This window comes from Pan paniscus, chromosome 9 (assembly GCF_029289425.2).
Source record: "Pan paniscus chromosome 9, NHGRI_mPanPan1-v2.0_pri, whole genome shotgun sequence".
Lineage (NCBI taxonomy): Eukaryota > Metazoa > Chordata > Mammalia > Primates > Hominidae > Pan > Pan paniscus.
In genome coordinates, this window is record NC_073258.2 from 65769387 (window position 1) to 65797261 (window position 27875).

The window sequence follows — 27875 nt, forward strand, 5'->3', positions numbered from 1 at the left end:
CCTTGTATACCTTTAATACATGTTTGTGGAGCTGACACGATGATGAATTCTTTCACAACTTTCAGATGTGTATCTGTTAGGTGGAAGGAAATTGCTGGGAAACAATTTTCAGAACTAAGTGCATTTGCCGTTGCGCTTGGAGAAGCCATTTAACTTCTCTGAGCCTCACTACCCCACCAGACACCCACCCGTGCAATTGTCCTGAGCATGACCGGGGGGGGGGGTGGTGCCAGTGATCAGCAGGGGGCAGGCTTGTCATTGCAGGGCTGCCACTAACCAGCTGTCACACCCCACCAAAGAGGGTTGGGAACCCTGCGTTAAGTTGGGTCCCCTCCAAAGCCAATATGAAATAAAGATTTGAATGTAAGTCATTTATTTGGGAGGCGATCCCAGGAGGCACTGGTAGGGGAAATGAGATGGGGAATGGAAGAAAGTCAACAACGGGTGTGGCATCAAGCAAGTTACTGTTGTGAGCAACTTGGGCCAGGGAGCTGGGGTATTGATCCACCAGGTCCCGACAGTCACTGAGTGGAGGCTACTCTGTGGGTGCTAAGTCCCCAACACTAATTCTGTCTTGCTCCCAGTAGACCCTTTGAGTTCCTGAAGCCAGAGAAGTCCTGGAGTACTTGCAGTATGAGGTGTCAGAAGGCACCAGAAAAGAAGGCTTGGGGATCTCTTCCTCGTAAAATGAAAGGAAATAAGCAGAAGCCAAATAGCAAGGAATGAACCCCCATCACTGGAGCTCGGGGCAAGTCCAGCCTCAGCTCACCTGCATTGAGCAGGACCTGCAGGACAGCTCTGCGGGTGGCTGTGTAACTCCACCAATTTTCAGACACTCTGATTCTTGCAGCCGGTCAAAGTCCAAACCGGCATATGATGATGGAGACACACGAAAGAGTGAGAACAAACCCCTGCCCATGATCACATGGCAATTGGACCCATCTGAGGAAATGAAGCTCAGAGGTGAGACTCTGGTTAAAACCTGACTTCCCAGAAACTACCAAAAAAAAAAAAAAGAAAGAAAAAATTAATAAACAAAAATTAATAATGTACCTAGCAGTACAATAAAGAAATAATACAATCTGTCCAGCTCTGTGTGTGGCTGTGTAACTCTACTTAAATCTATGAATATGGTGAATTATATTAATGGAGTTCCTAATATTGAACCATCCTTTCATTCTAGGAGTGAGTAGAGATTTTGCCAGAAAAGAAAGGAAACTACAGCCCAATCTCACATGTAAAGATTAATGAAAACCTCTACATAAAAGACTAATAAATAGGCCAGGCACGGTGGTTCATGCCTATAATCCCAGCACTTTGGGAGGCTGAGGCGGGCAGATCACCTGGCCTCAGCCACCCCGCCTCGGCCTCCCTTTCATCCAATGAAAGGGTGGTTCAGCATTAGGAAATCCATTAATATAATTCGTCATATTCATAGATTTAAGAAGAAAAGTCATAGTGTCAGCTCTACGGGTGTTGGAGAGGAAAGTGACAAATCCAACAAGCATTCTGGATTTAAAAATCCAACCATGAAACAATTCCTTTATCACCATGGAGTAGAGAGGGCTGTTCTAATTATGACTCAAACCCAAAAATCAAAAAAGAAAATGATAAATTCAATTACAAAAAGAATTCTGCATGCAGAAAAGTATCAATAACAACATGAGTTGTTAAAAGACAAAGTGGGCTGGAAGCAGTGGCTCACGCCTGTAATCCCAGTACACTGGGAGGCCAAGGTGGGAGGACTGCTTGAGCTCAGAAGTTCGAGACCAACCTAGGCAACATGGCGAAACCCCGTCTCTACTAAAAATACAAAAATTAGCTGGGTGTGGTGGTGTGTACCTGTAGTCCCAGCTACTTGGGGGGCTGAGGATTGCTTCCCAAGTAGCTGGGACTACAGGTACACACCACCCACTCCCTCTCCCACAGTAGGGGGAGGATCGCTTGAGCCTGGTAATTTGAGTCTGCAGTGAGTCCTGAATGCACCACTGCACTCCAGCCTGGGTGACAGAGTGAGAGTCTGTCAAAAAAAAAACAAAAAACAAACAAACAAAAAAACGATCCAATCTCCCTCATTTATAAAGGTTTGTAGATATTGGTAAGAAAATAACAACCTACAGTTGAAATAGGTAAGGGATATGAAGAAACAACAGAAAAAGAGAAATACAAATGCATCTCAAATATATTAAAAGGTGCTCAGCCTCACTCATAAGAAAAGAAATGCAAAGTAAAGCTACACTGATAGCACTTTTTATCCATGATATTGGGCAAACCCCACAAGTGTGACACTGGCTTTCTGAGTTAAGGAGCTGGGGACAGGATACATGAATATGTCCTTGGGGAGGGCAGTGGGCTGCCTCTCAAAGCCACGGCTCACTCACCCTTCAAGGAAGCAATCCCACTTCCGGAATTTTACTCTACCCACATACTAACAAACATTTGAAATAGTATGTATGTGAAGTTATTCATCTGAGCATTTTAAATTTAAAAAAATTTTTAATTTTTTAACTTTTATTTTAGGTTCGGGGGGTATATGTGAAGATTTGTTACGTCGGTGAACTCATGTCATGGGGTTTGTTGGTACAGATTATTTCATCACCCAGGTACTAAGCCCAGCGCCCAATAGTTATCTTTCCTGCTCCTCTCCCTCCACTCACCCTCCACCCTCAAGTGGGCCCCAGTGTTGTCTGTTGTTCCCTTCTTTGTGTTCACGAGTTCTCATCATTTAGCTCCCACTTACATGTGAGAACATGTGGCGTTTGGTTTTCTGTTCCTGCGTTAGTTTGCTGAGGATAATGGCCTCTAGCTCCATCCATGTTCCCACAAGATACACCATCTTGTTCTTTTTTATGCCATGTGTATATGTAGCACATTTTCTTTTTTTTTCTTTTTTTTTGAGACGGAGTCTCGCTCTGTTGCCCAGCCTGGAGTGCAGTGGCGTGATCTCGGCTCACTGCAAGCTCCGCCTCCTGGGTTCATGCCATTCTCCTGCCTCAGCCTCCCGAGTAGCAGGGACTACAGGTGCCCGCCACCATGCCCGGCTAATTTTTTGTATTTTTTAGTACAGACAGGGTTTCACCGTGTTAGCCAGGATGGTCTCGATCTCCTGACCTCGTGATCCACCCGCCTCGGCCTCCCAAAGTGCTGGTATTACAGGCGTGAGCCACTGCGCCCGGCCATATGTAGCACATTTGCTTTATCCAATCTACCACAGATGGGCATTTAGGTTGATTTCATGTGTTTGTTATTGTGACTAGTGCTGCAATGAATACACATGTGTATGTGTCTCTATGGTAGAATGATTTATATTCTTCTAGGTACATGCCAAGTAACGGAATTGCTGGGTTGAATAGTAGTTCTGTTGGTAGCTCTTTGAGGAATCACCACACTACTTTGCACAGTGGGTTGAACTAATTTACACTCCCACTAGCGGTTTATAAGCATTCCCTTTTCTTCACAACCTTGCCAGTGTCTGTTGTTTTTTGATGTTTTAATCAATAGCAATTCTGACTGGTATGAGATGGTATCTCATTGTGGTTTTGATTTGCATTTCTCTAGTGATCAGTGATATGGAGCTTTTTTTCATAGTTTTAAAAATATTTTTTGAAATATCAAAATTTTAGGGCCAGGCAAGGTGGCTCACACCCGTAATCCCAGCACTTTGGGAGGCCGAGGCAGGTGGATTACCTGAGGTCTGGAGTTCGAGACCAGCCTGGCCAACATGATGAAACCCCACCTCTACAAAAAATACAAAAATTAGCCGGGCGTGGTGGCAGGCGCCTGTAATCCCCGCACTTTGGGAGGCTAAGGCAGAAGAATCACTTGAACCCGGAGGTTGCAGTGAGCCGAGATCATGCCACTGCACTCCAGCCAGGGGGACAAAGTGAGATTCTGTCTCAAAAAAACAGACAAACAAAAAAATCCAAATGTTAGACACAGTCCAAGTGGCCACGAACGGGAGGGCGGTCAAATGCGTGATGGTAAATCCATGCAGTGGGTTACCAGGCTACCGTGAAATGGGAACGAGGAGAGCCGTCCGAGGTACACTGTTGTGGGAAGTCAGCGCAAAGGGGAAGAGTACCTTTGTGTAAAAGGAGTAAAATCAGAATGTGCGTCTCCCCTCGCTTATATTTTCAGAAAGAAAATCTGGAAGGATGCGCAAGAAACTAAAAATGGTTCCCCGAGGGTGGGTGGAGGTGGGATGGGAGAGAGCCTCTTCATTCTACACATGTTCGTAAGTTTTCTATTTTTGAATGATGTGAATTTACTACCTATTGAACAATTTTAAAACTTTATGCATGTGTTTGAAGGTACATTATGATTTTTCTGAAAGAATATACCTTGTTGGTGGCAGTTGTCCCGGGCAGTTGGGAGTGAGAGGAGAAAAGGACTTTTACTTGCCATTTCACACACTTTGAGATCATTTGCATTGTAACCATGTACATTAGGACTTCTCAAGTACAAATGACTAATTATAATGACTTATGTTTATAATGACTTATGTTGACATATTTCTAAATATGTAGGAAACACGTAGGTATGTATTTCCTACGTATTATCTGGGTTCCTTTGAGCAGTGGGATTGTTGGGAGTCAGGGTTGAAGAAGGGGGCTTTCCTTTCATTCCTTACATGATTCTGTGATTTTTGCAACATGCACACTGTAAGAAAAGACAAGAAAACTGAGTTAAGGAGGTTCCTATCATCCTCCCTCCCTGCAAAAATGCACGTGGGTGAATTTAGGAAGATTTGCAAAAATGAGTTCTTGCAAGGCATAAGATCTAGGAGCTCTAAGCTGCTGCTGGGCAGTGAATTGAAGAGGAATTCAAAAGGGAAGAAAAGTGATTTAAGTTTGTGGTGTTATTGGTGGGGGGGGTAGTCCCCAAATTTATGTCCCTCAAAGAGGAATTAAAGAACTGAAGAGGTGAGATCTGCTTTTGGCCTTATATGGCTCATCAATACCTCCTGCTCAATGAGGTGAGGCCTGTTCTCTGGAGCAGGAGGATAATTTGATATTTTATGGTTAATGTTTCTTTGACTTTCTGATGGATCACTGGGCATCTTCACAAGGGTACAGTGGAAAAAGCAATCAAACTGGAGTTGGGATCTGAGACCCTGGAGAGCCCTGTCCCTACAGCAGTATGAAACTGAGAAAGAGCATCACCTTCTGCTGACTCCAGATTCTTCCAGGGTTTCAGGGAGGGGCCAAACAAGAAACCCCTGTGATTCCAGCTGGATCTGAAATACTGTGGCTTCAACTGGAAAAGAAAAAAAGGAAGAATGATGGGTCTGGTGTGATGGTAGTGGTGATGGTGTGATGGTGGTGGTGATGGTGGTGATGGTGATGGTGGTGGTGATGGTGGTCATGGTGATGGTTGTGACAGCGGTAGTGATGATGGTGGTAATGGTGATGATGGTGGTGGTGATAGTGATGATGGTGGTGGTGATGGTGATGATGGTGGTGATGGTGATGATAGTGATGGTGATGGTGGTGGTGATGTGGTGGTGGTGGTGGTGATGGTGATGATAGTGATGGTGATGGTGGTGGTGATGGTGATGGTGGTGGTGATTGTGATGGTAGTGGTGATGGTGGTGGTGATGGTGATGATGGTGATGGTAGTGGTGATGGTGGTGGTGATAGTGACAATGGTGATGGTGGTGGTGGTGGTGGTGATGGTGGTGACGGTGATGGTGGTGGTGATGGTGATGATGGTGGTGATGGTGATAATAGTGATGGTGATGGTAGTGGTGATGGTGATGATAGTGATGGTGGTGGTGATGGTGATGATAGTGATGGTGGTGGTGATGGTGATGGTGGTGGTGATGGTGATGATGGTGGTGATGGTGATGATAGTGATGGTGATGGTGGTGGTGATGATAGTGATGGTGGTGGTGGTGATGGTGATGATAGTGATGGTGGTGGTGATGGTGATGATAGTGATGGTGATAGTGATGGTGATGATGGTGGTGGTGATGGTGATGGTGGTGATGATAGTGATGGTGGTGGTGATGGTGATGATAGTGATGGTGATGGTGGTGGTGATGGTGATGATAGTGATGATGGTGGTGGTGGTGTGGTGATGGTGGTGGTGATGGTGATGATAGTGATGTGATGGTGGTGGTGATGGTGATGATAGTGATGGTGATAGTGATGGTGATGATGGTGGTGGTGATGGTGATGGTGATGGTAGTGGTGATGATAGTGATGGTGGTGGTGATGGTGATGATAGTGATGGTGATGGTGATGATGATGGTGGTGATGGTGATGGTGATGGTGGTGGTGATGATAGTGGTGGTGGTGATGGTGATGACAGTGATGGTGATAGTGATGGTGATGATGATGATGATGGTGGTGGTGATGGTGATGGTGACGGTGGTGGTGATGATAGTGATGATGGTGGTGATGATGATAGTGATGGTGATGGTGGTGGTGATGGTGATGGTGATGATAGTGATGGTGGTGGTGATGGTGATGATAGTGATGGTGATGATAGTGATGGTGATGGTGATGGTGACGGTGGTGATGACGGTGGTGATGGTGGTGGTGATGGTGGTGATGGTGGTGGTGATGGTGGTGGTGGTGATAGTGGTGGTGATGGTGATGGTGGTGGTGATGGTGATGGTGGTGGTGATGGTAGTGATGGTGGTGGTGACGGTGGTGATGGTGGTGGTGATGGTGGTGGTGGTGATAGTGATAGTGATGGTGATGATGGTGGTGGTGATGGTGATGGTGATGGTGGTGGTGATGATGGTGGTGATGGTGGTGGTGACGGTGGTGATGGTGGTGGTGATGGTGGTGGTGGTGATAGTGGTGGTGATGGTGATGGTGGTGGTGATGGTGATGGTGATGGTGGTGATGGTGATGGTGATGGTGGTGGTGATGGTGATGGTGGTGGTGATGGTGGTGATGACGGTGGTGATAGTGGTGGTGACGGTGGTGATGGTGGTGGTGATGGTGGTGGTGGTGATAGTGGTGGTGATGGTGATGGTGGTGGTGATGGTGATGGTGGTGGTGATGACGGTGGTGATGGTGGTGATGACGGTGGTGATGGTGGTGGTGATGGTGATGATGGTGGTGGTGATGGTGGTGGTGATGGTGGTGATGGTAGTGATTGTGGTGATGGTGATGGCGGTGATGATGGTGGTGGTGATGGTGGTGGTGGTGATGGTGGTGGTGATGGTGATGATAGTGATGGTGGTGGTGATGTTGGTGGTGATGGTGATGATGGTGGTGGTGATGTTGGTGGTGGTGGTGATGGTGGTGATGACGGTGGTGATGGTAGTGATTGTGGTGATGGTGATGGTGGTGATGATGGTCATGGTGACGGTGATGGTGGTGGTGACGGTGATGATGGTGGTGACAGCAGTGATTGTGATGATGGTGATGGTGGTGATGGTGGTGATGGTGGTGGTGATGGTGGTGATGGTGATGATGGTGATGGTGGTGATGGTGATCATGGTGGTGGTGATGGTGATCATGGTGGTGGTGATGGTGATGGTGGTGGTGATGGTGGTGATGGTGATGGTAGTGATTGTGGTGATGGTGATGGTGGTGATGGTGGTGGTGATGGTGATGGTGGTGATGATGGTGATGATGATGGTGGTGGTGATGGTGGTGGTGGTGGTAATGGTGGTGGTGATGGTGATGATGGTGGTGGTGATGGTGATGATGGTGGTGGTGATGGTGATGGTGGTGGTGATGGTGGTGGTGGTGGTGATGGTGGTGGTGATGGTGATGATGGTGTTGGTGATGGTGATGATGGTGGTGGTGATGGTGGTGATGATGGTGGTGATTGTAGTGATTGTGGTGATGGTGATGGTGGTGATGATGGTAGTGGTGACGGTGATGATGGTGGTGACGGTGATGATGGTGACGGTAGTGATTGTGGTGATGGTGATGATGGTGATGGTGGTGATGATGGTGGTGATGGTGATGGTGGTGATGGTAGTGATTGTGGTGGTGGTGATGGTGATGATGGTGGTGATGGTAGTGATTGTGGTGATGGTGATGGTGGTGGCTAGTATTTATTGTCAGGCCCGTTCATTATCTCGTTTAATCTTACTACCTTAAGTGGAAGGCCCTATCTTAGAGATGGAGATACTGAAGTTCACAGCAGGGAAGGCAACCGCCTAAGGCCATTTGGCGGCCATGCTGGCCTTTCGTTTAATTGATGGGAACCCTTGGCCAGGAAGGTCAACTCCACAGCAATTCTAATTCGATGAATAACAGGGGTTTACTTTACACAAATTAATTTAAAGAGACACCCCGGAGGGCTTGGGGACTATAATCTGGGGCTACCTGCCTTCCTCCCAAGCCCTTCTCTCCCCACCCCTGCCTGAGGACCCTTGAGGCACCTGGGAAAGATGTGCCTAGTTTGGGAAAGGCTACAGTTCCAGGTGTGACCGCCAGGTGGCAGAGCAGCTGCACTAAGCCCTGCCCCAAGCAGCCCCAGAAAAACAGAAAATACAAATGAAAAATTCCTTGGCCTGGAAGCGGAAAGTCAGTTGGAGATTCCGGGAGCCTTCTGGCAGGTCCAGGAGGTTTGACCTTCTGCTGTAAGCAAAGCCTAGGGGTGTCCATGACAGGCAAAGGGCAGGGAAGAAGAAAAAATGTGAAAGCATATGGACGGAGGAAGGAGAAAGAATTGAAGTGCTTCCTGGACACCTTGGATTCCAGCAGCCACCTCCAGCCCAGAGATTTTCAAAGCAAGGCCTGGGCCCGGTGTGGTGCAGTCAGCTGGGGACTTACTTTAAAACGTGCACTCCTGGGCTCAGCGCACCCTGCAGCAGACGCTCAAGAAACTGCGTTCTAGCCAGCACACCCGTGGCTTCTGGCACTTGCTGAGGTTTGCAGACACCAACACAGCAACACACTTCACTCCACAGGCCAGAAGCCAGGAGCCAGAGAGAGGAGGCCACCACGGAAGGCCATGTCTCAGGGCCAGGCCTACCCCCGACAGCACGGTGCTTGCTCAAAACAGGAATAGGGTGCAATTCTTTGCACGTTAGATTAGGCCTTTGGGCTGTTTTGGACTGGGGCTCTATCCAAGGAGCTCCTCTCCTGCTGCCTCCTGGGCTTTAATTTGGGTTGGTTCTCCACCTCCCCCAGTCCCTCTCTTTTTGCTATTTTATCCTAATGATTTCCTGCCTGGAGAGGCCGAGGAAGGAAGGAGCCCCAGCTTTGAAGCCCAGGCCTGGAATCCGACTCCCCAGCTTGCTGGCCGGCCTCCATCCTGGCTGAGTTCCCCAAGCCCTCCAGGGAGGTTCTCGGAGGTTCAGGGTCCAGACACCCACCCACACCTCACCCACACTTCCAGCACTTCTCGGACTTCTCTCCGGAACTGACTCAGCCGCTTCCCTCTCGCACTCTGGGAGGTGACTTCAGGCTGGCCCTCATTCTGACCCAAATCCTGAATTCTAGCTTTTGGCCGGGATTTGGTCCATGACAGGCTGGAGACCACACAGCAGCTGCCCAGGGGCATCAGAGAAAGCTCAGGCTGTGGCGTCTGGCTCTGATCTGGACTGCAGCGAGTGACCTTGGGCAAGTTGCCTGCCCTCTCTGAGCCTCAGTTTCCTTGTTTAAGGGAATTTGCCTTGTTTCTCTCCTGGGCTGCCATAAGGAGTGAAGGAAGGGGTGCAGGCAGTGAGGTCAGCCCAGAGCTGAGCATACTAAGAGGCACCACCCAGATGGCCATGGGGGAGGGCTGGCTTCACTCTACCTCGCCCGGAGCCTGGAAGCAGGGCTGGCCTCAGATGCTGGGTCACAGCGTCGTGATTTTGCTCACTTCCCCAACCGCCCGCCTGCTCAGCTGCGGGCCCACGAGGGGCTTCAAAGAGAAGCCAGGAAATGGTAGCCATGGTTTCCACTGGGGGAGCTTACTGTCTAATAAAGGCAACCTAAAACCTCGGAATAGAAGCTTCCCGAAATAGTGAGTCTGCAAGCTGGTCTCCCCGGCACTGCCTGGTAGGAGGTTCACATCAGGAAAGAAAAGAGCACAGACTTGGGCCTTCCTGCCAGCTCGTGCCCACCCCACGTCCTCTCCCACACCCACCAGCACCATCTCCCCAGCTAGGGAAGGCCCTTCCCAGGCCCCACATCTGGCTTCAGAGCCTTGAACAATTGTCAGGAGGGATGAAGTTTAGGCTGACCATTTTCTGATTTAAAGGGCCTCGCGTAGAAGGTTCTAAAGATTTAAGAATGAGATCAGCTGGCCAGCAGGGAGTGGCTGAGGCCTCAGGTCCTGAGACATGAACTGCCTTCCTCACTCAGAAGCCCACGCTGAGATTAAACTTTAACCAACTCAGTGAGGCAACAGCCCAGTTGATATTTCTTCCAAACTGTAATTCAGTAACATCAAAGCACCCTGTCTTTTTAAATAGAATCTGCCTGACTTCCACTTTTGGTGCTGGAGAACTCAGAAGGTGGCTCAGCCCTCTGGTCCACACTCTGTGGGCAGCTCGGATGCCCCAGGCAGCCCGGGCACAGTGAGCTTAGTCCCTTTTACCCCCTCCGCAGAGTGCTGGGGCATCCGCACAGTCACTCCTGGACACAAGATAAGGAGGAGTTTCCCCGAGGCATCACAGGGCTTCCCGGGACTGACTCAACTGGTTATTGGACAGTGCCCCACCCCCAATCCGGCTGAGGGGCAGGAAGGCAGAAGGTCTTGGTGGCCCTGGATCTTGTGGCTGCAATCGGTTCCAAACAGCAGTCAGGTCAGCAGTCCGCTCAGCCGAGGCAGCTCTGTTCATGGCGTTCTCCAAGCTCTTGGAGCAAGCCGGAGGCGTGGGCCTCTTCCAGACCCTGCAGGTGCTCACCTTCATCCTCCCCTGCCTCATGATACCTTCCCAGATGCTCCTGGAGAACTTCTCAGCCGCCATCCCAGGCCACCGATGCTGGACACACATGCTGGACAATGGCTCTGCGGTTCCCACAAACATGACCCCCAAGGCCCTTCTGACCATCTCCATCCCGCCAGACTCCAACCAGGGGCCCCACCAGTGCCGCCGCTTCCGCCAGCCACAGTGGCAGCTCTTGGACCCCAATGCCACGGCCACCAGCTGGAGCGAAGCTGACACGGAGCCGTGTGTGGACGGCTGGGTCTATGACCGCAGCGTCTTCACCTCCACCATCGTGGCCAAGGTAGGGCCTCCCCCAGAGCCACTCGAGTCCCGTCACCTTGGAGGTCAGAGTCATGGATCAGGTTGGTTGGACTCCAAGGTCCAGTCCTGGGAGGGACCTGCCTCCTCTCGAGCCTCTCAGCCCCTCGTCAGCCACACACAGGGGAGTGGGCGGCAGGGATCAGTCTACAGATGGGGCCAGCCCAGGCTCCTGGAAGTGCGGGGGGCACCTGGGTGGGCACCTCTGAATGCTGGCACCTGGACATTCGCCAGCCTCGCCTGGTCCCGGCCCTACTGACCCATTAGCCGTGACTCCAGACAACTCAGCTGCAGGGGGAAATCAGGGGTAAGGGGGGTCTGGCTGAACTGACCCAACAGGCTTCTTGCTGAGACAGGCCAGGGTGACCACACGTCACCCTAGAGATGGTGGAGGATGAGGAACCTGATCGATGTTGAGGCTGGGGGCAGAGGGGGGTTCTTGCTAAACTGATTCAGCAGGGTTCTTTGCTAAAACTGGATTTTATGAGGCCAGCGCCCAGATGGGCCCAGGAGAAGGCTCAGGAACCTGACTAAAGTTTGGCCAAGCAAAGCATTCTGGTCACCCCACGCCCATTTCCTGATCGTGATGATGGCCCAGATTCGGATCGGGGCTCCGGTTCCAACATGAGCAGGGAGACTTCAAGAAGCATCCATTCCACTGGTGAATTCACTCAGTTGACATTTAAACCCCTTCTAGCAGCAAAGCCACCCCTCGCCCTGCACCGGCAAAGTGGCAGACACATTTCCAAATGTGTCCCTGCTGCCACAACCTCGCCACAATCTTGTGGGATGGGTCCTATGACAGTCCTCATTTAATAACGGAGAAAAGGAAAACACAGAGAGGTTAAGGGCTGTCCCAGCGCACACAGCTAGAGTGTCCCAGAGCCTGATTCAATCCCGGCAGTCAGGGTCTGGAGCCTGAGTCAATCCTCGCAGTCTGCATGAGGGACAAAAGCAAGGTTGCGAGGGGTGAGGAGCGGCAGCCTCCTTCAGGCAGATGGTTGGGGATGGCCTCTCCAAAGAGGACACATTGACATCGAGGCTGGGATGGTGAGAGGAGGAATCTGTGAAGGTCAGGAGCCCCACAGAGCAAAGGTCATGCATAGAAGTATGTCTGGGATTTGAAGGAGCAGAATAAGGCCCAGTGTGTCTGCGCACAGGTGCTGAGGGGCCAGAAGCAGGTGCGTGGACATGCTCTGGAGCTGGGATTTTCTTTCTCTTTTTTTTTTTTTTTGAGACAGAGTCTCACTCTGTCACCCAGGCTGGAGCACAGTGGCACAAACATGACTGCCTGCAGCCTCTAACTCCCGGCCTCCAATGATCCTCGTGGCTTGGCCTCCCCAGTAGCTAGGACTATAGGCACATACCACCATGCCCAGCTAATTTTTTTTTTTTTTTTTTTTTTTTTTTTGAGACTGAGTCTCGCTCTGTTGCCTAGCCTGGAGTGCAATAACGCAATCTCGGCTCACTGCAACCTCCACCTTCTGGGTCCAAGCGATTCTCCAGCCTCAGCCTCCCGAGTAGCTGGAATTACAGGCATGCACAACCACTCCCGGCTAATTTTTGTATTTTTAGTAGAGAAGGGGTTTCACCACATTGGTCAGGCTGGTCTCGAACTCCTGACCTCTGGTGATCCACCCGCCTCGGCCTCCCAAAGTGCTGGGATTACAGGCATGAACCACCACGCTTGGTCTAATTTTTTAAATTTTTAGTAGATACGAGGTCTGACTACATGGCCCAGGCTGGTCTTGAATTCCTGAGCCGAAAGGATCCTCCAGCCCCAGCATTCCAAAGTGTTGGGATTACAGGCATGAGCCACTGTGCCCGGGATTTTCTTTTAAATGCAAAAGAACCTCATCCTCATCATCCTCATTGGAGGGTTTGGAGCATGGAAGTGATTTGGTCTGACTTGCATTTTCAAGAGGTCACTTTGCAGAGTAGAGAAGCTCTGTGGGGGGATGGGGAGCCCACTGGAGGCTACTGCAGCTGCCCGGGTGGGAAGGGGAAAGAGAGAGGTGGAGGGAGCTGCCGGGCCTCAGTGGAGGATGGACTTGGGGATGGGTGTGGGGTGTTCAGGCAATGGATGACTGGTCCTGGGCTGAAGCCACTGTAAAAATCCCAGTGAACCGTGCCAAGCTCTCTCTAGTCACCCTTACTGCTGATGACAGCACCAGATCACGACTCCATGACTCCGTCTCTAGAGGAATGGATAGCCCAGCCGAGGCAGTGGCTCCGCCACGTCCACCTGGCCAGCACTCAGTAGAGGTGGAAGCCAAGCCTGTGGTTTCACCACTGCCAGCCACTCCCTGCCCCTGCCTCCCACTGCCCACCTTGCCTGCCACCTCACAGCCCACCACTGCCAGGTACTGCCAGACACAGCCACACATTGCCTGCCAAAGTTCTTTTTACCAAGAAATTGTTCATTTTTCTACCACTTCTGCCCCTTCAAGGCCCTGCTGCCTGTCAGAGTCTGTCCTCTGCATGAGGGGGGCCACTGGACCCCGTGGAGTGGCCTCCACACAGCTGGCAGACGCAGAGCCAGGTCGCATTCTGTCCTGCAGCTGAGCTTCCCATGGGGAGTTGCAGCCCCATGGCCAGCAGGTCCTCTCTACCTCTGTGACCTGGCACTGGGAGTCCAGGGACCCCAGTGTGGGTCAGGCGTTCCTCGGCCGTGCCCAGCCCTGTGATTTCATACCCCCCGAGCTGAGCCACTGCACCCTCCTCTTGCAGTGGGACCTGGTGTGCAGCTCCCAGGGCTTGAAGCCCCTAAGCCAGTCCATCTTCATGTCCGGGATCCTGGTGGGCTCCTTTATCTGGGGCCTCCTCTCCTACCGGTGAGTGCCTCCGCTCCTCCCAGCCCCCAGCTCCCTCAAAACATTGTTGAAGACTATGGGGCAGAAGGTTCAGAAATGTCAGGCGAACACCCCATCCCTGCTTCCGTCTCCCTCCTGCCTCCTCTGTTTCTTCCCTCCCCTGGCCATCCGAACCAACCCACAGGCTGTTCTGGGTCCCCACCTCAGCAAGGGCCCCCAGACCCTGGCCTGGTTCCCCTCACAGGGAGGCCACCCCAGGCCATCCCCCACCGCCCCCATTTCCTCTCCCATACTCCTGCCAGATGGTCACAGGCCTCCTCCATGCGGCCGTGCTTGGACTCTGTGCCTCAAAGTTGTCCTGGCTCCCCATCCTCCTCTCCTCTGTCCTTTGTCCCCCAGTCTCAAGGCCTTTCCAGAAGCCTCAGGTGGGCCAAACACTAGCCAGGTGCAAGGGACGCCTCTAGCAGAAATGGGGGAAGGGGCGGTGGGGAGGGTGGGAGACAAGTGTCTGCTCTTCCCCAGCTTGGAGCCAAGCAGGGCTCAGGACACAGGTAAGTAAGTCAGGCCACCTTGGAACGTGAGGCCGGTTAGGGGAACAGGGCACAGGTGATGGGCACGCCAGGGCCAGCCGGCAGGACTGGAAACGTCTCGTACCAGGTGACACTGAAGCCTAGGCCTACTGGCGGGAAGAAGCGTTCTCTGTGACACACTTTCTTCTCTTGGCTTCCAGAACATCCTCACTCCTGGTTTTCCTTCCACCTCCCAGGAAGCTGTTCTCGCTCCCCCTCCTCCCGCTCCCCCTCCTGCCTCTCTTCCTGTTCTGGGAGCTGAGCTGCTGATTCCTTGCCACGCCCCCTCACTCCCCCAGCAGCCTCCATCGGAGGACACAGACCCCCAACCTGTGGGACCCTTCTGCGCCTGCGCTGTCCCCTGGCCTCCCTTCCTCACCCCCACACTCACCTGGCTCTTCCTCCAGGACACACTCAGCCCAAGCCCCTCTCTGCCACAGCATCCCCTTGCCCGAGCCACCATCTCCTCTCACCAAGCAGGCTGCAACCCCTCGCAGGTGTCCTCTGCAGTGGCCGTCCACGCTGCCACAGCACTGAGTGACTTTGCAAAATCTCGGAGGTTGATCTGGTCAACAAAAGCTGGCCCGAAGTCGTCCGAGGGCCCCACTGCGCTGAGGACAGTCCCTTCCTGCCTACCCCCTGCCCTGCGCTGGGCTTCCATCCACCCCCAGCTCCACTAGCCTCCTCCTGGGGCCCCCTGCACGCCTGCAGAGCGCCTCAGTGACTGTGCTTCACCCAGAAGCTCTTGCCTATGCTGCTTTGTGCCCACACGCAGGCCGCAACTCAATGCTCTTCCTTGAGGAGGCCCTCCCAGGCCACGGAGCCAGAGACTCCTGCCTGGCCCCAGGCATGACTGTCCCAGCCCCTCCTTGCTTCCCTCATCACAGTGCCTGGCTCTGACGATGCCTGGCTGGCTCAAGGCTTGTTTATTGTCCACGTCCCCACAAGCACACAGGGACCCAGGGACTGTGCTCCAGAGCCCAGCTCAGCACGGTGGCAGACACGCAGTCATTATTTCATGAATGGAGGACTGCCTTCCCGCTCCCTCCTGCCACCACCCTACTGGCTCTGGGGTCTGACTACCTGGGTCTGAATCCCAGCCTTATCCCACCCAGCCTTGTCCTACAAGGTAGATCTCTTCCCTTCTCTGGAGATCTCTTCCCTTCTCTGGGCCTCAGTTTCCCCCCAGCAGTGGGGTCTCGCACCTGCCCACGCAGTTGTCGTGAAGATGAAGCGAGTGTCCTTGCTCCTGGGTGCTGCTCAGACAGGCGCGGCCAAGGTCTGCCTCGCATCTCCGTTCTGAGCAGCACGGGCTTGAGTGGCACTAAATGCAATCTCTGGTTCAGACTCAGCCGGCCTGGAGGCCACCGCAGCCCAGGGCACTCGGGCAGGGGCCGAGGGCTCTGCATCCGCCCCATGAGCACCCCCTTCACAGCGCACAGGTGAGAGCAGTGGCTTGCAAAGTCTCGGCCTCCTTACTCCCTGGCCCCTTGCCCAGTGTCTTGATTCTCATAGCAGCCCTGTGAGGCATGTCCTTATGGATGCCCTTGTGTTACAGATGGGGAAACTGAGGCTCAGAGATGTCGAATCACATGCCCAGGGTCACCCAGGAAGGACAGAGCTGGGGCTCAAACCCAGGCATCTGATGCCCAAACCTGTGTTCCTTTTTATTTATTTATTAGAGACAGAGGCTCACTCTGTTGAACAGCCTGCAGTGCAGAGGCGTGATCATACCTCACTGCAGCCTTGAACTCCTGGGCTCAAGCCATCCTCCCACCTCAGCCTCCCAAGTAGCTGGGACCGCAGACACCTGGCTAATTTATTTATTTATTTATTTATTTATTTATTTATTTATTTAGTAGAGACTGAGGTCTCACTATGTTGCCCAGGCTGGTCTTGAACTCCTGGCCTAAAGTGATCCTCCAGCCTCAGTCTCCCAAAGTGCTGGGATTACAGGCATGAACCACCGTGCCTGGCCCCAAACCCCATGTTCTTAAACACTGAAACTGAACTGCACCCTCCCATGGCAAGGTACCTGCCACTTTTATAACAAAAGCACTCTGAGTGTACCCCTAAAAGTTCCAAGAAGGAGGAGCTGGCTGCAAGAGATCCCCTGGCATTGTTGAACTCCCAGAAGGCAAGTACCTGCCCACATATCCACGTCCTCAGGGGCCCCTCTCCAGGCCCAGTGTGCTTCTCTCCTGTGACAGGTTTGGGAGGAAGCCGATGCTGAGCTGGTGCTGCCTGCAGTTGGCCGTGGCGGGCACCAGCACCATCTTCGCCCCAACATTCGTCATCTACTGCGGCCTGCGGTTCGTGGCCGCTTTTGGGATGGCCGGCATCTTTCTGAGTTCACTGACACTGAGTGAGTCCCCGGCTCAGCGCGCTCCTGCCATGGGGGCGGGGGTGGCAGGAGAGAATGGGGCTCAGGCCACCGCATGAGGCCTCACCTGCACGTGTCTGCATCCTTCAGTGGTGGAGTGGACCACGACCAGCAGGAGGGCGGTCACCATGACGGTGGTGGGATGTGCCTTCAGCGCAGGCCAGGCGGCGCTGGGCGGCCTGGCCTTTGCCCTGCGGGACTGGAGGACTCTCCAGCTGGCAGCATCAGTGCCCTTCTTTGCCATCTCCCTGATATCCTGGTCAGTATGATGTGGGACCTTTTCCTTAGGAGACCCAGGGTGGGAGGGGGACTCTTCACTTTCACCTCTCTGGCTGGCAGTAGGTCCAGAGACCTGGAGTGCCACAGAAGGGCCGTGGCATGAGCGGCACCCTCGCTAGGGAGGGACATTGGTGATTGGCAGTCCTGGGCTAAGTGTTGCAGCCCGAGGTCCGTGGCTCCCATCCAGCCCAGACAGGCCAAGATGGGCCGGCACAGCATTGGCTCAAATGGTGATTTAAAAAATACATTTGTAACTAGTTGCTAACATTAAAAAATCCGAAGATTTTCAAAAACAAACAAAAACAGTATTTTTTACCTTCTTTGGAAAAACTGGAAGATCCAGGGGTGCTGGGCTGAACTTCGGCCACAGTGGAAGCAGCCGCTCTCCCGGTCCCCCAGGCCCCACTGCCGCTGTCCCCTGGGCTGAGGCTGTGAGCATCGTCCTTCCTCAATACTTGCACCAGCCCCCACCCACCAGCTTCACTCCTTCACATACAGTGCGGACCAACATTGGATATGAAAATAGATTGTTGTCACTACAATTTTAGGGGCCGCAAAAATCCCTAAGGTCTGGAAATCCCTCCTTGGGTTGGCACTGAGGAAGGAGACACAGACAGGTGCAGAGGGTCTTAGGTGCTGGGGACACACAAGTGAACAAAACAGGCAAAAACCAGTGGTCCCGTGGAGCTTACGTTTCATACACAGATCAATAAGTGAAGAGGAAGGCCATCCCATAATTACAATAATTAGGCCATCCCCGCCACGCTGATCAGGTGTGTACCAGGTGCAGTTTATAACACTAGGTGCGTATTAACACACCTTCTAAGAAGTAAGATGATGCGATTACCACCATTTTCAAATGAAGGACCGAGACCTAGAAAGGTTAGGTCACTCACCCAAGGTCACACACAGCCGGTGAATGCCAGAGGCAGGATTTGAACCTAGGCAGGCTAACTCTTCACCACTACGTCAGACTGCCTCCAGAAGTCCTTCTTAGCTTCCCTGCAAACAGGGCTGAGAGCCGGTGGGTTGGGCAGATCCTGTGCCTTCCACCAGGAAAGTGTTTCTTCTGGCCCACCTGCCCCTGAGGTTGGGGAGAAATAGACTGGTTTTATAAAATCACCTGGTTCTGCCTGGGGATATTTTAAATGTGCTAAAAAAAAAAAAAAAAAGGCCGGGCACAGTGGCTCAAGCCTGTAATCCCAGCACTTTGGAGGCTGAGGCGGGTGGATCACAAGGTCAGAAGATCAAGACCATCCTGGCTAACATGGTGAAACCCCGTCTCTACTAAAAATACAAAAAAAAATTAGCCATGGTGGTGCACACCTGTAGTCCCTGCTACTCAGGAGGCTGAGGCAGGAGAATCACTTGAACCTGGGAGGTGGAGGTTGCAGTGAGCCAAGATCGCACCACTGCACTCCAGCCTGGGTGACAGAGTGAGACTCCATCTCAAAAAAAAAACAAAAAAACCCAGCACCAAGTGACCTTTCTATCCTAGAAATGGCCCCAGAATCACTGGTGAAGCGGCCAACTCTAGGGACACCCATGCCCAGGCCACCTGTGCCCTGGCTGTGTGCAGGGCTCAGGTGGGCAGGCCCCGGGCAGCCAGGCGAGCCAGATGGAGGTGGCTCGCTTGGGAAGGTGGGCGGCCAGGCATTGGGACTCAGCTTTATTCTGAAACCGCTGGGGACTGCCAGGCTCCTGGCTGGGCAGCAGCGGCACAGAAGCATGTGCTTCCTCGTCACTCATCTCAGCTGGAGGGTCCGTGCCCACTGCCCCTTTCCACCCCGCCCGGGGGGAGAGCCCAGCGTGCACTCCCAGCTACACACCTGCCTCCTTACAGGTGGCTGCCAGAATCCGCCCGGTGGCTGATTATTAAGGGCAAACCAGACCAAGCACTTCAGGAGCTCAGAAAGGTGGCCAGGATAAATGGCCACAAGGAGGCCAAGAACCTGACCATAGAGGTGAGATGCTGCTGTCTGCGAGACTTGACCTGGGACAGGACGTGCACTGAGGGATCATCCGTGTGGCCTCCAACAGCACCACTCACTCCAGCACCACCTCCACCAGCACCACCACCAGCATCTCCACAGACACCACCAACACCTCCATCACCACCTCCACACGGACACCACCACCACCACCACCAATCCCGATACCATCACCAACAGCACCACCACTGTCCACACCCACCATCACCTTCACTGCCATCACTCCATCACCACCAGCACCACCAATACCATCACTAACCCCACAGCCACCATCTCTGCAAAACATCTCCACCACCTTCACCACCATCGTCACCATTGGTAACAGCACCATCATTATCAACAGCACCCACACCGTCACCTCCATCACCCACCACCTCCACCTGCATGTAGCACGCACCCACCTCATGGGGGTTCTCGATGTGTCTGGGGAAACAGAATGTGTTTATTTGAAGGTAGCTGCTTTCAGGAAACAGGCGCTGCCAGAGATTAGAGTGAAGATGGGGTCGGAGGATAAGGGAAGGCTTCCAGAAGGAGGCAAGCTAGAGCTGAGAGGACCAGGGCTGAGTCAAACCTGCAGAAGAGCCAGGGCCTGGAGAGAACCTTTTCTGCCCCATCCCCTCCCCTTCCCCTAGGGATCCAGCTTCCAGAGGCCGAGGCCCAGGACAGGCTCCCCGTCACTCTGGCCACTTGGACACTGTTCGCTGGCACAGGGGGTGGGGCAGAGCCATTGCCCTACCATTCACGGTGCCCCCATTCTCCCCGGAAGGTGCTGATGTCCAGCGTGAAGGAGGAGGTGGCCTCTGCAAAGGAGCCGCGGTCGGTGCTGGACCTGTTCTGCATGCCCGTGCTCCGCTGGAGGAGCTGCGCCATGCTGGTGGTGAAGTACGCCGTCCTGGTGTCCCTCCCCAAGGCAGGGCTGGGACAGGCAGGAGGCAGAGCTGGGACAGGCAGGAGGCAGGGCGTCCAGGGGAAACAGCACCCGCAGGCCTCAAGGGGGTGCATTTCTGTCTGGGACAGGACGCAGACAGCCCCAGGAGGCAGGAGTCCTGGCAGGCAGCAGAGAGGGACTATGCACAGGTGGGATCTGGAGGCTGCCATCTGCAGGAAGCCAGAGGAAAAGGCAGCTCTAGGCTGGGGGTCCCAGGGTCCCAGGGAGGTCCCAAGACAGAGGCAGAGCCAGGGTCCCTAGAGCCAGGGGACCAGCCACGGCCGAGGAGTACCACTGTGTGTCATCGTTAGAGACTTACCACTTTCCTAGAGACCATGGCCATGCTCCTAGAGGGTGAACCTGCATTCGCTGACCCCTCCATGCAACCCCACTTCACTGATGGGGAAAGAGGATCCCAGAGGGGTAAGGAACAAGCCCAAGATAATAGAGCCTGCATTGGAACCGGGCTGAGCTAGCACTTGGCTTACCGGCACTGTCACTGCCAGGGTCCGCACGACCAGACCCTGGCCCTCCCCGGGACCCAAGGTCATCTGGGCCCAGGAAAAGGCCCTTAAAACAAATTCAGTTCCGGTGACATCCAAAAGAGCATATTAAAAAGCAAGGACCAGTCAGGCGCGGTGGCTGAAGCCTGTAATCCCTCACTTTGGGAGGCTGAGGCAGGAGGATCGCTTGAGCCCAGGAGTTCAAGACCAGCCTGGGTAACATAGTAAGACCCTCTCATCGCTACTAAAAATCAAAAAATGAGGCAGGAGGATCACTGGAGCCCAGGAGATAGAGGCTGCACTGAGCTGAGATTGTGCTACTGCACTCCAGCCTGGGCGACAGGGCAAGATTCCGTCAAAGGAAAAAAAAAAAAAACCTAAGGACCTGGTTTGATTGGGACTTTTATCTTGAAATAAAACTGAAGCTTAGGAAAACGTTTCTTTTATGCTATATTTAACCACATATGGGTTATGATGGCAAATACTTGCTACATCTTAGAACAAAGATAGATCAAATGCCTTTTTTTAAAAACTTCAATTTTTTTCTGATAAATCAGAAGGAGTGTTCTCGCTGCAAACACCTGGGACCAGTTTTTTTTTTTTTTTTTTTTTTTTTAAACCTTCCAGGATTCCTCAGTTCTCCCAGGGGCCGGCTCTGCAACCTTTGTTATTCAAATCAGAGGCTTTGAAGCTGGTGACCTTGTGGGTTTTCCTGTCTTGTTAACCCAGTTGTTATCTGTCCAAGGCTCCAGTGTCGGCGGCTTTGAGCACCAGCCCAGTGACTCTCACGTCACTCACATAAACTTCATGAAACACCGCGGCTTGTGCGATTTTACTCTGACGTTGTTGGGCTGGTGTTGTCCGATGTTTATTGGGTGATGCAATCAGGTGACGCCTAAGGGGAGGGCTGGGAGGAGCGTCTGGGTTGAGCAGGGAGAGCACAGATTTTAAACGTGGCCGAGAAGAATTTTACCTTGCAGCCAGTTGTGGATCCAAATCCCATCTCCTAACCATGAGAATTTAAATACCGTAAATTCAGCTACTCGTGAGCCAGTGGGGTGGGGGAGTGGGCAGAAAGCAGACCCTGAGATGGAGAAGGGAAGGCAAGGGGAGATGCAGCCACAGCCTGGGCCCAGCCCAGCCCCTGGGAGCGTGGGAGCTGGGGCCTTTCTGGGTGGTTTCTCTGCCCCATGAACCAGTCACAGGCTGCTCTCCCCAGAGGAGGGGCAGCACTCCCAGGGGCTGGGGGACAGGCTCTCCATCCTGAATGTGGTCTGGGCAATGCAGCCCAGGGTCTCCCGAGAGGCCCTGTCCTGCCATGATTCCCATCTTCCAAGAGAAAGGCACAGTGTGACTGGTTATCAGAATCAAAGCCAGAGAGGGCTAGTCCAGAAGTGAGGGGCAGCTCAGAGGCCCCCGAGGGCAGACTTGGTCCCAGCCAGAGAGGCGACGCCCCAGCGCATCGCTGCCCCTGACACAAAGCCTGTGTGTGAAGGGATGGTGGAGCCACCCTGCCTGCCCTTTCCTGGAAGAGCCTGACGCTGGGGTTGTGTCCTGAGTTTGGCAGGCTTCTGGGATCGCTGGCCGAGACAAGCCCAGGATTGTCCTCCGGGGTTGGCCATGTCCTCCCAGGCAGCTCCTGGTGGGAGGTGCTGTTGCTGTTGGGGCGCCCTCTCCCCGGCAGGGCAGGGACCTGACTTCCAGCCTTGCCCGCAGTTTCTCTCTATTGATCTCCTACTACGGGCTGGTCTTCGACCTGCAGAGCCTGGGCCGTGACATCTTCCTCCTCCAGGCCCTCTTCGGGGCCGTGGACTTCCTGGGCCGGGCCACCACTGCCCTCTTGCTCAGTTTCCTTGGCCGCCGCACCATCCAGGCGGGTTCCCAGGCCATGGCCGGCCTCGCCATTCTAGCCAACATGCTGGTGCCGCAAGGTGAGGCAGGCGGACTGGGCGGTGGGACCGGGCCCTGCTTCCCCGCCCACCCCACTGCTCTGAGCGTGGGGCCACATCCCCTCCCTGGCCCCAGGAGCTGCCTCCCTGTTTGCTTTCTGAATGAGGGAGGCTATGAGGACCTGGAATCCCTCTCTGTGTCTCCTTTTATTGCTGAGGGTGGGAGACTGGGGGAAAGGGACAGGGCGGCGCGTCGTGCGGTGGCGGCAGAGCCGGGAGGAAGGCAGGAGGGTGCCTTGCGGCTGGCAGAAGGCCTGAGCGGGGACAGAGGCGGCCGGGGTCCTTCAGGCTGCAGCGAGAGCCCAAGTTCTGAGCGCGAGCAGCTGCGAGGAAACTGACAACGGCGAGCACCTCCCAGCAGTTCAGGCGCCTCCACGGAGCAACGCGCTGGGGAGGCCAGGCCTGCGGCCAAAAGGGGGCCCGGACCTCCACCTCCAGGCCAGGGCTTCTGCCATCCCCACACAGGCAGGCTGGCGGGCAGCAGGAAGGCTGCTGTGGGCCGGGCCCGGCGCTCTCTCCGTCATAGCAAGAGGCATCTCGGGACTCTAGGAGCCGCGGTGGGGGGCATTCTTTCAGTGCAGCCTCCACGGGCCGGCCAGGCTCAGCTACCCTAGACCTGGCTGGGTTTCTGCCTGTGCCCCTCGGGCACCTGCCGCGATATCACATCCTATGCTCTGTCCCCCAACCCCAGCCCTGGGCAGCCTCGCACCAAGCCAGCAGGGCCGGGGACTTGTAGGGAGCCCAGGGTCCCCTCTGCTCCAGGCTGGCTGGCCGCACACTGACTAGCCCCTGGGTACCCTCCAGGGCAAACCCCACTCTCACCCCCTTCCTGTACCCAGATTTGCAGACCCTGCGTGTGGTCTTTGCTGTGCTGGGAAAGGGATGTTTTGGGATAAGCCTAACCTGCCTCACCATCTACAAGGCTGAACTCTTTCCAACGCCAGTGCGGTAAGCTGGGCTGCAGGCCATGCCCCAGGGCCAGCAGGGCCGTCCTGAGAGGGCAGTGGGAAGGGTAAAGAAGGGTCTGGCAGCCAGGGAAATGCAGCCAGGGCCGCTCAGGGGTCCCCCCAGGACAGCTCTTCCGCTTGAGAGTCTCGACCCAGACAGAAGCAGTACAGTAGAGCCCCGGGGACATCTGGGCCTGTGTTTTCACACCATTTTGAGCCACAGAGTCATCTGTCCAGATGGAATCTTATAAGAATCCTGATTAGGAGACCAAGAGCTGCCCTGGTAGCAGTGGGGACCCTCAACTCACTTCCCACCACTCCTTCCCTGCCCCAAGAGAGCCCCAAGTCACCTCCTTGGAGCCCAAGGGCATCATAAAACACAAATGGAAAACCAGTGGTCTAGAGTCTAGGCCACCCCCACATTTGATATTTGGGTGAACTGAGGCTCGGGGTGAAGGACTGGCTCAGCAGAAGGGTAGGACTGGACTCCAGCTCTCCAGACTTTTAGCCCAATATTCTTTCCACCACTCACTCATTTCTCCATATTTTAATTTGTTGTTTGGACAAGCATTTATTGATTTTGTTGATATCTTATGGAAAGCCTGAGTTGGGAGCTCAGTGGCCTAGCAGGAGTATGGAGAAGCCCTTAAGTTGCCCAAGAGTGGGGAAAATGAGGTGGGCCCTAGAGATTTCCCCTGAAACACTAGATGCAAAAATCTGGGTGGGCTCCGTGGAGGAGGTGGCATTAGAGGAGGCCTTGAGGAGGGCAATTCCCTCAGCCCAGCTTTCCTTCCCCTGGCATCTGTGAGCCCAGGATGTCTTCCTGCCACAGGGCCAGCTGTAACAGGGATCTGGGCCCTCCCCTTCACCCACAGGATGACAGCAGATGGCATTCTGCATACAGTGGGCCGGCTGGGGGCTATGATGGGTCCCCTGATCCTGATGAGCCGCCAAGCCCTGCCCCTGCTGCCTCCTCTCCTCTATGGCGTTATCTCCATTGCTTCCAGCCTGGTTGTGCTGTTCTTCCTCCCGGAGACCCAGGGACTTCCGCTCCCTGACACTATCCAGGACCTGGAGAGCCAGTGAGTGACCTGTGATCCCTGGGCATCGGGCTGGGCTTCCTCCTGGGCCAAGATGGAGACAGGCCTGGGCTGCCCAGGGCAAAGGCTCAAGAGTACCCAGGCCTGTGTTTCTGAAACCATTTAATCTTTCCAACAATCCTGCCAGAAATGTATTATTACTATCCCCATACTATTACTAGGGTCAGAGAAAGAAAGTGACTTATCCAAAGTCTCATGGGTAGAAAGTGATCATACCTCATGCAGGAAAATGTAATGGTTGAAAGCCCAGGCTTGGCAGCCAGGTTGCCTGGGCCCACGTTCCCCACCTGCCTGGGCAAGTGACTTAACCTCTCTCACCAAAACTGACAAAGGGAGATACAGATAGTCTCAACTGTCCTAGTGCAATTTTCCCACAAAGAATTTCAGGCCCAGACAGATCAACAGGTGAGTTCTTTCAAACGCTCAGAGAACAGATTGTGCCATCTCACACCCATTCTTTGACAGGGAGAAATGAGGGAGCACTCCCTGGCTGCATTTTATAGCCAGAACCACTTCTGTGGGCTTTAGCCTCCTCCTTTGTAAGATGGTGTTTAGAAAAAACAAACAAACAAAACCCAGCCTGGCTCACAGAGTTGTTTTCAAGTTTAAGGGAAGTATTATTTTAAAGCACCTGGGAAAATGCCAGGCCTGCAGCAAGCACTCTGGACATGTGGTTATTGTGTCCTGGGTGACTGTTCACAGGGCCGCCTCAATTCTGATGGTGACCGAGGTCACAATGATAGTAATAATACTGAGTTCTTATTGTTTTATGTCACCTTATTTAATCGATACAACAACCACATGAGGTGCTATTACAGTCCAATTCCTTTGCCAAGGAAACTGAGATGCAGCAGGGTTATATAACTTGCCTAAGGACACCTGCGGAGACCCGGAGAAGCTGGGACTTCATTTTTTCTTTAATTTAATTGATTTTTGTTGTGTACCTACTATGTTTCAGGCACTGTCCCGCTTGGGTACACAGAAGGGAGTAAAAGCCTAATGCCACAGAGTTTACCCCCCAATAAGACTTGACCGCCATTTTGCCCCAAGCTCCGAGTACATACCCACTTCACCACATGGCACTGCTTTTCTTTGGATTATTCTAGGAAATCAACAGCAGCCCAGGGCAACCGGCAAGAGGCCGTCACTGTGGAAAGTACCTCGCTCTAGAAATTGTGCCTGCATGGAGCCCCTTTAGTCAAAGACTCCTGGAAAGGAGTTGCCTCTTCTCCAATCAGAGCGTGGAGGCGAGCTGGGCGACCTCAAGGGCCTGGCATGGCAGAGGCCAGGCAGCCGTGGCCGAGTGGACAGCATGACCGTCTGCTGTGGCTGAAGCAGCTTCCACAGCTCACTCCTCTTCTCCCTGCCCTGATCAGATTCCCCACCTTACCCGGGCCCTACAGGAGCCTGTGCAGATGGCCATGCCCAACCAATAACGAGACGGTTCCCCTCCCTTTCCCTGCAAGGCTCATGTCTTTACACCTTCACTCAGCCACGCCAACCAGAGACTGGGTTCCAATCTCACCCCACCACATACAGAGCCCTCATCTGTGAAATGAGAATGATCACGTGACCCACCCCCCAGGGCAGGTATCAGGGTGAACTGATCTTAGCACCGGCCAAATAAATGGAACCTGCTGAGAGATCTGCCAGATACAGGTGTCCAGGTTGTGCACTGGCCCGAGGCACGCAGCCAAGGAGGCGTGTGGGGTCTGAAACTCAGCCCCGGCTACACTGGCCCCACCACCTACCCTAGCAAAGGCTGTGTCCTCTCCAAAAAAAGGAGCTGTTTTAATCACTTTTCATTTACTCATCAGTGAGGGAGGGCTTCCAGCCCTATGGTTACGAAGACGGCCAAACACACCACCAAACACCAGACAGAGGAGGCTGGCAGCAGGTTACCACACACGTGCGCAGAGCCCACGAAGATGACGCTGCACTGAGGCATGGGGCTTGGTGCACTGAGGATCCGAGCGAGCAGCCAGGGCTGCAGGAAGGCAGCTTTGGAGCACGAAGGGGGTGGGGCAACTCCTGGCTTCTGCGGGAAGGTGTAATCAGCTTGTTTCATCATGCTGCAGGCTGGCGAGAAACGGAGCCTTACAAGCGTAGGGATAAGAGGAACCCCTCTTGGTCCCCTCGATGAGGGTTGTTGGGCCAGGGAGCCTCATCCACAGGGCGGAGTGAAAGGGGAGAAGGGGAGCTCACAGGCAGGCCTGCCAAGGCCTTCTGGCTTTGCCAGATGTCAAGGGCAGCACCTAATACTGAACCTTAACTTTCGGCTTTCAACCAAACGGCACCCTTTTGCTGTTTGTTTTCTGGAGGGGACACCTTTTCTTGATTCATGCCCAGACCTCCCTTGTCCAGGCCATGAAAACTCTGGGATGGTCGAGGCGGGCTGCCCGTCTCAGATGGGCAAGGAAGCAAAAGTGCAGAGTGGTGGAGGGGCCAGCTTGCAGAAACACGGCCGAACCCGGCCCTGATCCTAGCCCAGGGCTCTTTCCAGCACACGAGGCTCCTAGCCCTCGTCTCCAACCCTCCATGCCACTGATATCTGTGGCCCTGCCACAAAGTTACCCTCATGCCCTTCCCTGGAGACCCCACTCTGGGACACCTCAATCTCAGGCTCCTCAACTCACCTCTTTCACCCTGTGTACACTGGGTCAATCACTCCTGCCTCCTCACAGCTCCCAAATCCACCTACTTCCCTTCACTCTGGCTACACCCTGGTTCACACCACGGTTGTAGCTCCAAACTGGTCCCTGATGTCTACACTGCACTCTGCACAACAGCCACCATGCTTATTAAGAAACGCAATCCAAACCAAATCCCTCCCTGCTGAAAGCCCTCCAGTGGCTCACAATAAGGATCACACTTCTCCCCCTGCCTGGTCAGGCAGCCATGGGACCCCAGCCTTTCCTCCCACTTCGGTAAATTTTAAAGGATTCGGATCATACAAAGAATGTTCTTGAACCAGCATGGAATTAAATTAGAAATCAATTATGGAAAGAGATATAGAAAACCTCTTCAAACTATACAACACACTTCTAAGTAACCCACGGGTCAAAGAGGGAATCTCAAAGGAAATGAGAAAAGATTTTGAACTGAGTGAAAATGAAAAAATGGCATATCAAAATTTGTGAGATGAAGCTAAAGTAATGATTATGGGGAAATTGATATCATTAAACGCTAACATTAGAAGAGAAGAACGTTCCAAATCAAATACCTCAGCTTTCACCTGGAAAGTAGCAAAAGAAGAGT

General features: G+C 53.5%; 1 protein-coding gene and 1 pseudogene across 3 annotated transcripts; one reads left to right on the top strand and one right to left on the bottom strand.

Moving 5' to 3' along the window:
- Positions 1 to 6507: 6507 nt before the first annotated feature.
- LOC134731214 (uncharacterized) lies at positions 6508 to 10747 on the bottom strand (annotated as a pseudogene).
- SLC22A11 (solute carrier family 22 member 11) lies at positions 10687 to 27619 on the top strand. 3 transcript variants are annotated; one of them, XM_003828576.7, is made up of 10 exons: positions 10687 to 11138; positions 13886 to 13989; positions 16748 to 16902; positions 17011 to 17179; positions 19043 to 19163; positions 19957 to 20072; positions 22338 to 22552; positions 23410 to 23518; positions 24393 to 24599; positions 25724 to 27619. In XM_003828576.7, exons 1-10 carry the CDS (start codon positions 10746 to 10748, stop codon positions 25785 to 25787), a joined length of 1653 nt encoding a protein of 550 aa, XP_003828624.4. In that variant the 5' UTR covers positions 10687 to 10745; the 3' UTR covers positions 25788 to 27619. The 3 variants fall into 3 exon arrangements, 2 of the variants coding, with proteins under 2 accessions (XP_003828624.4, XP_057155157.2); XM_057299174.2 differs by lacking the exons at positions 22338 to 22552; positions 23410 to 23518; XR_010113357.1 differs by lacking the exons at positions 10687 to 11138; positions 13886 to 13989; positions 16748 to 16902; ... (3 more) ...; positions 23410 to 23518; positions 25724 to 27619 and having other exon boundaries at positions 22438 to 22552; positions 24393 to 24501.
- The last annotated feature ends 256 nt before the right edge of the window (positions 27620 to 27875 follow it).

What these genes read in the sequence shown, in the direction of transcription:
- SLC22A11 (XM_003828576.7), top strand. Translation starts at nt 10,746, where the DNA reads ATGGCGTTCTCCAAGCTCTTGGAGCAAGCCGGAGGCGTGGGCCTCTTC. An exon ending in TGCGCCATGCTGGTGGTGAA is followed by an intron (nt 20,073 to 22,337) that starts GTACGCCGTCCT and finishes CCTTGCCCGCAG; the next exon opens with TTTCTCTCTATTGATCTCCT. An exon ending in CTCTTTCCAACGCCAGTGCG is followed by an intron (nt 23,519 to 24,392) that starts GTAAGCTGGGCT and finishes CTTCACCCACAG; the next exon opens with GATGACAGCAGATGGCATTC.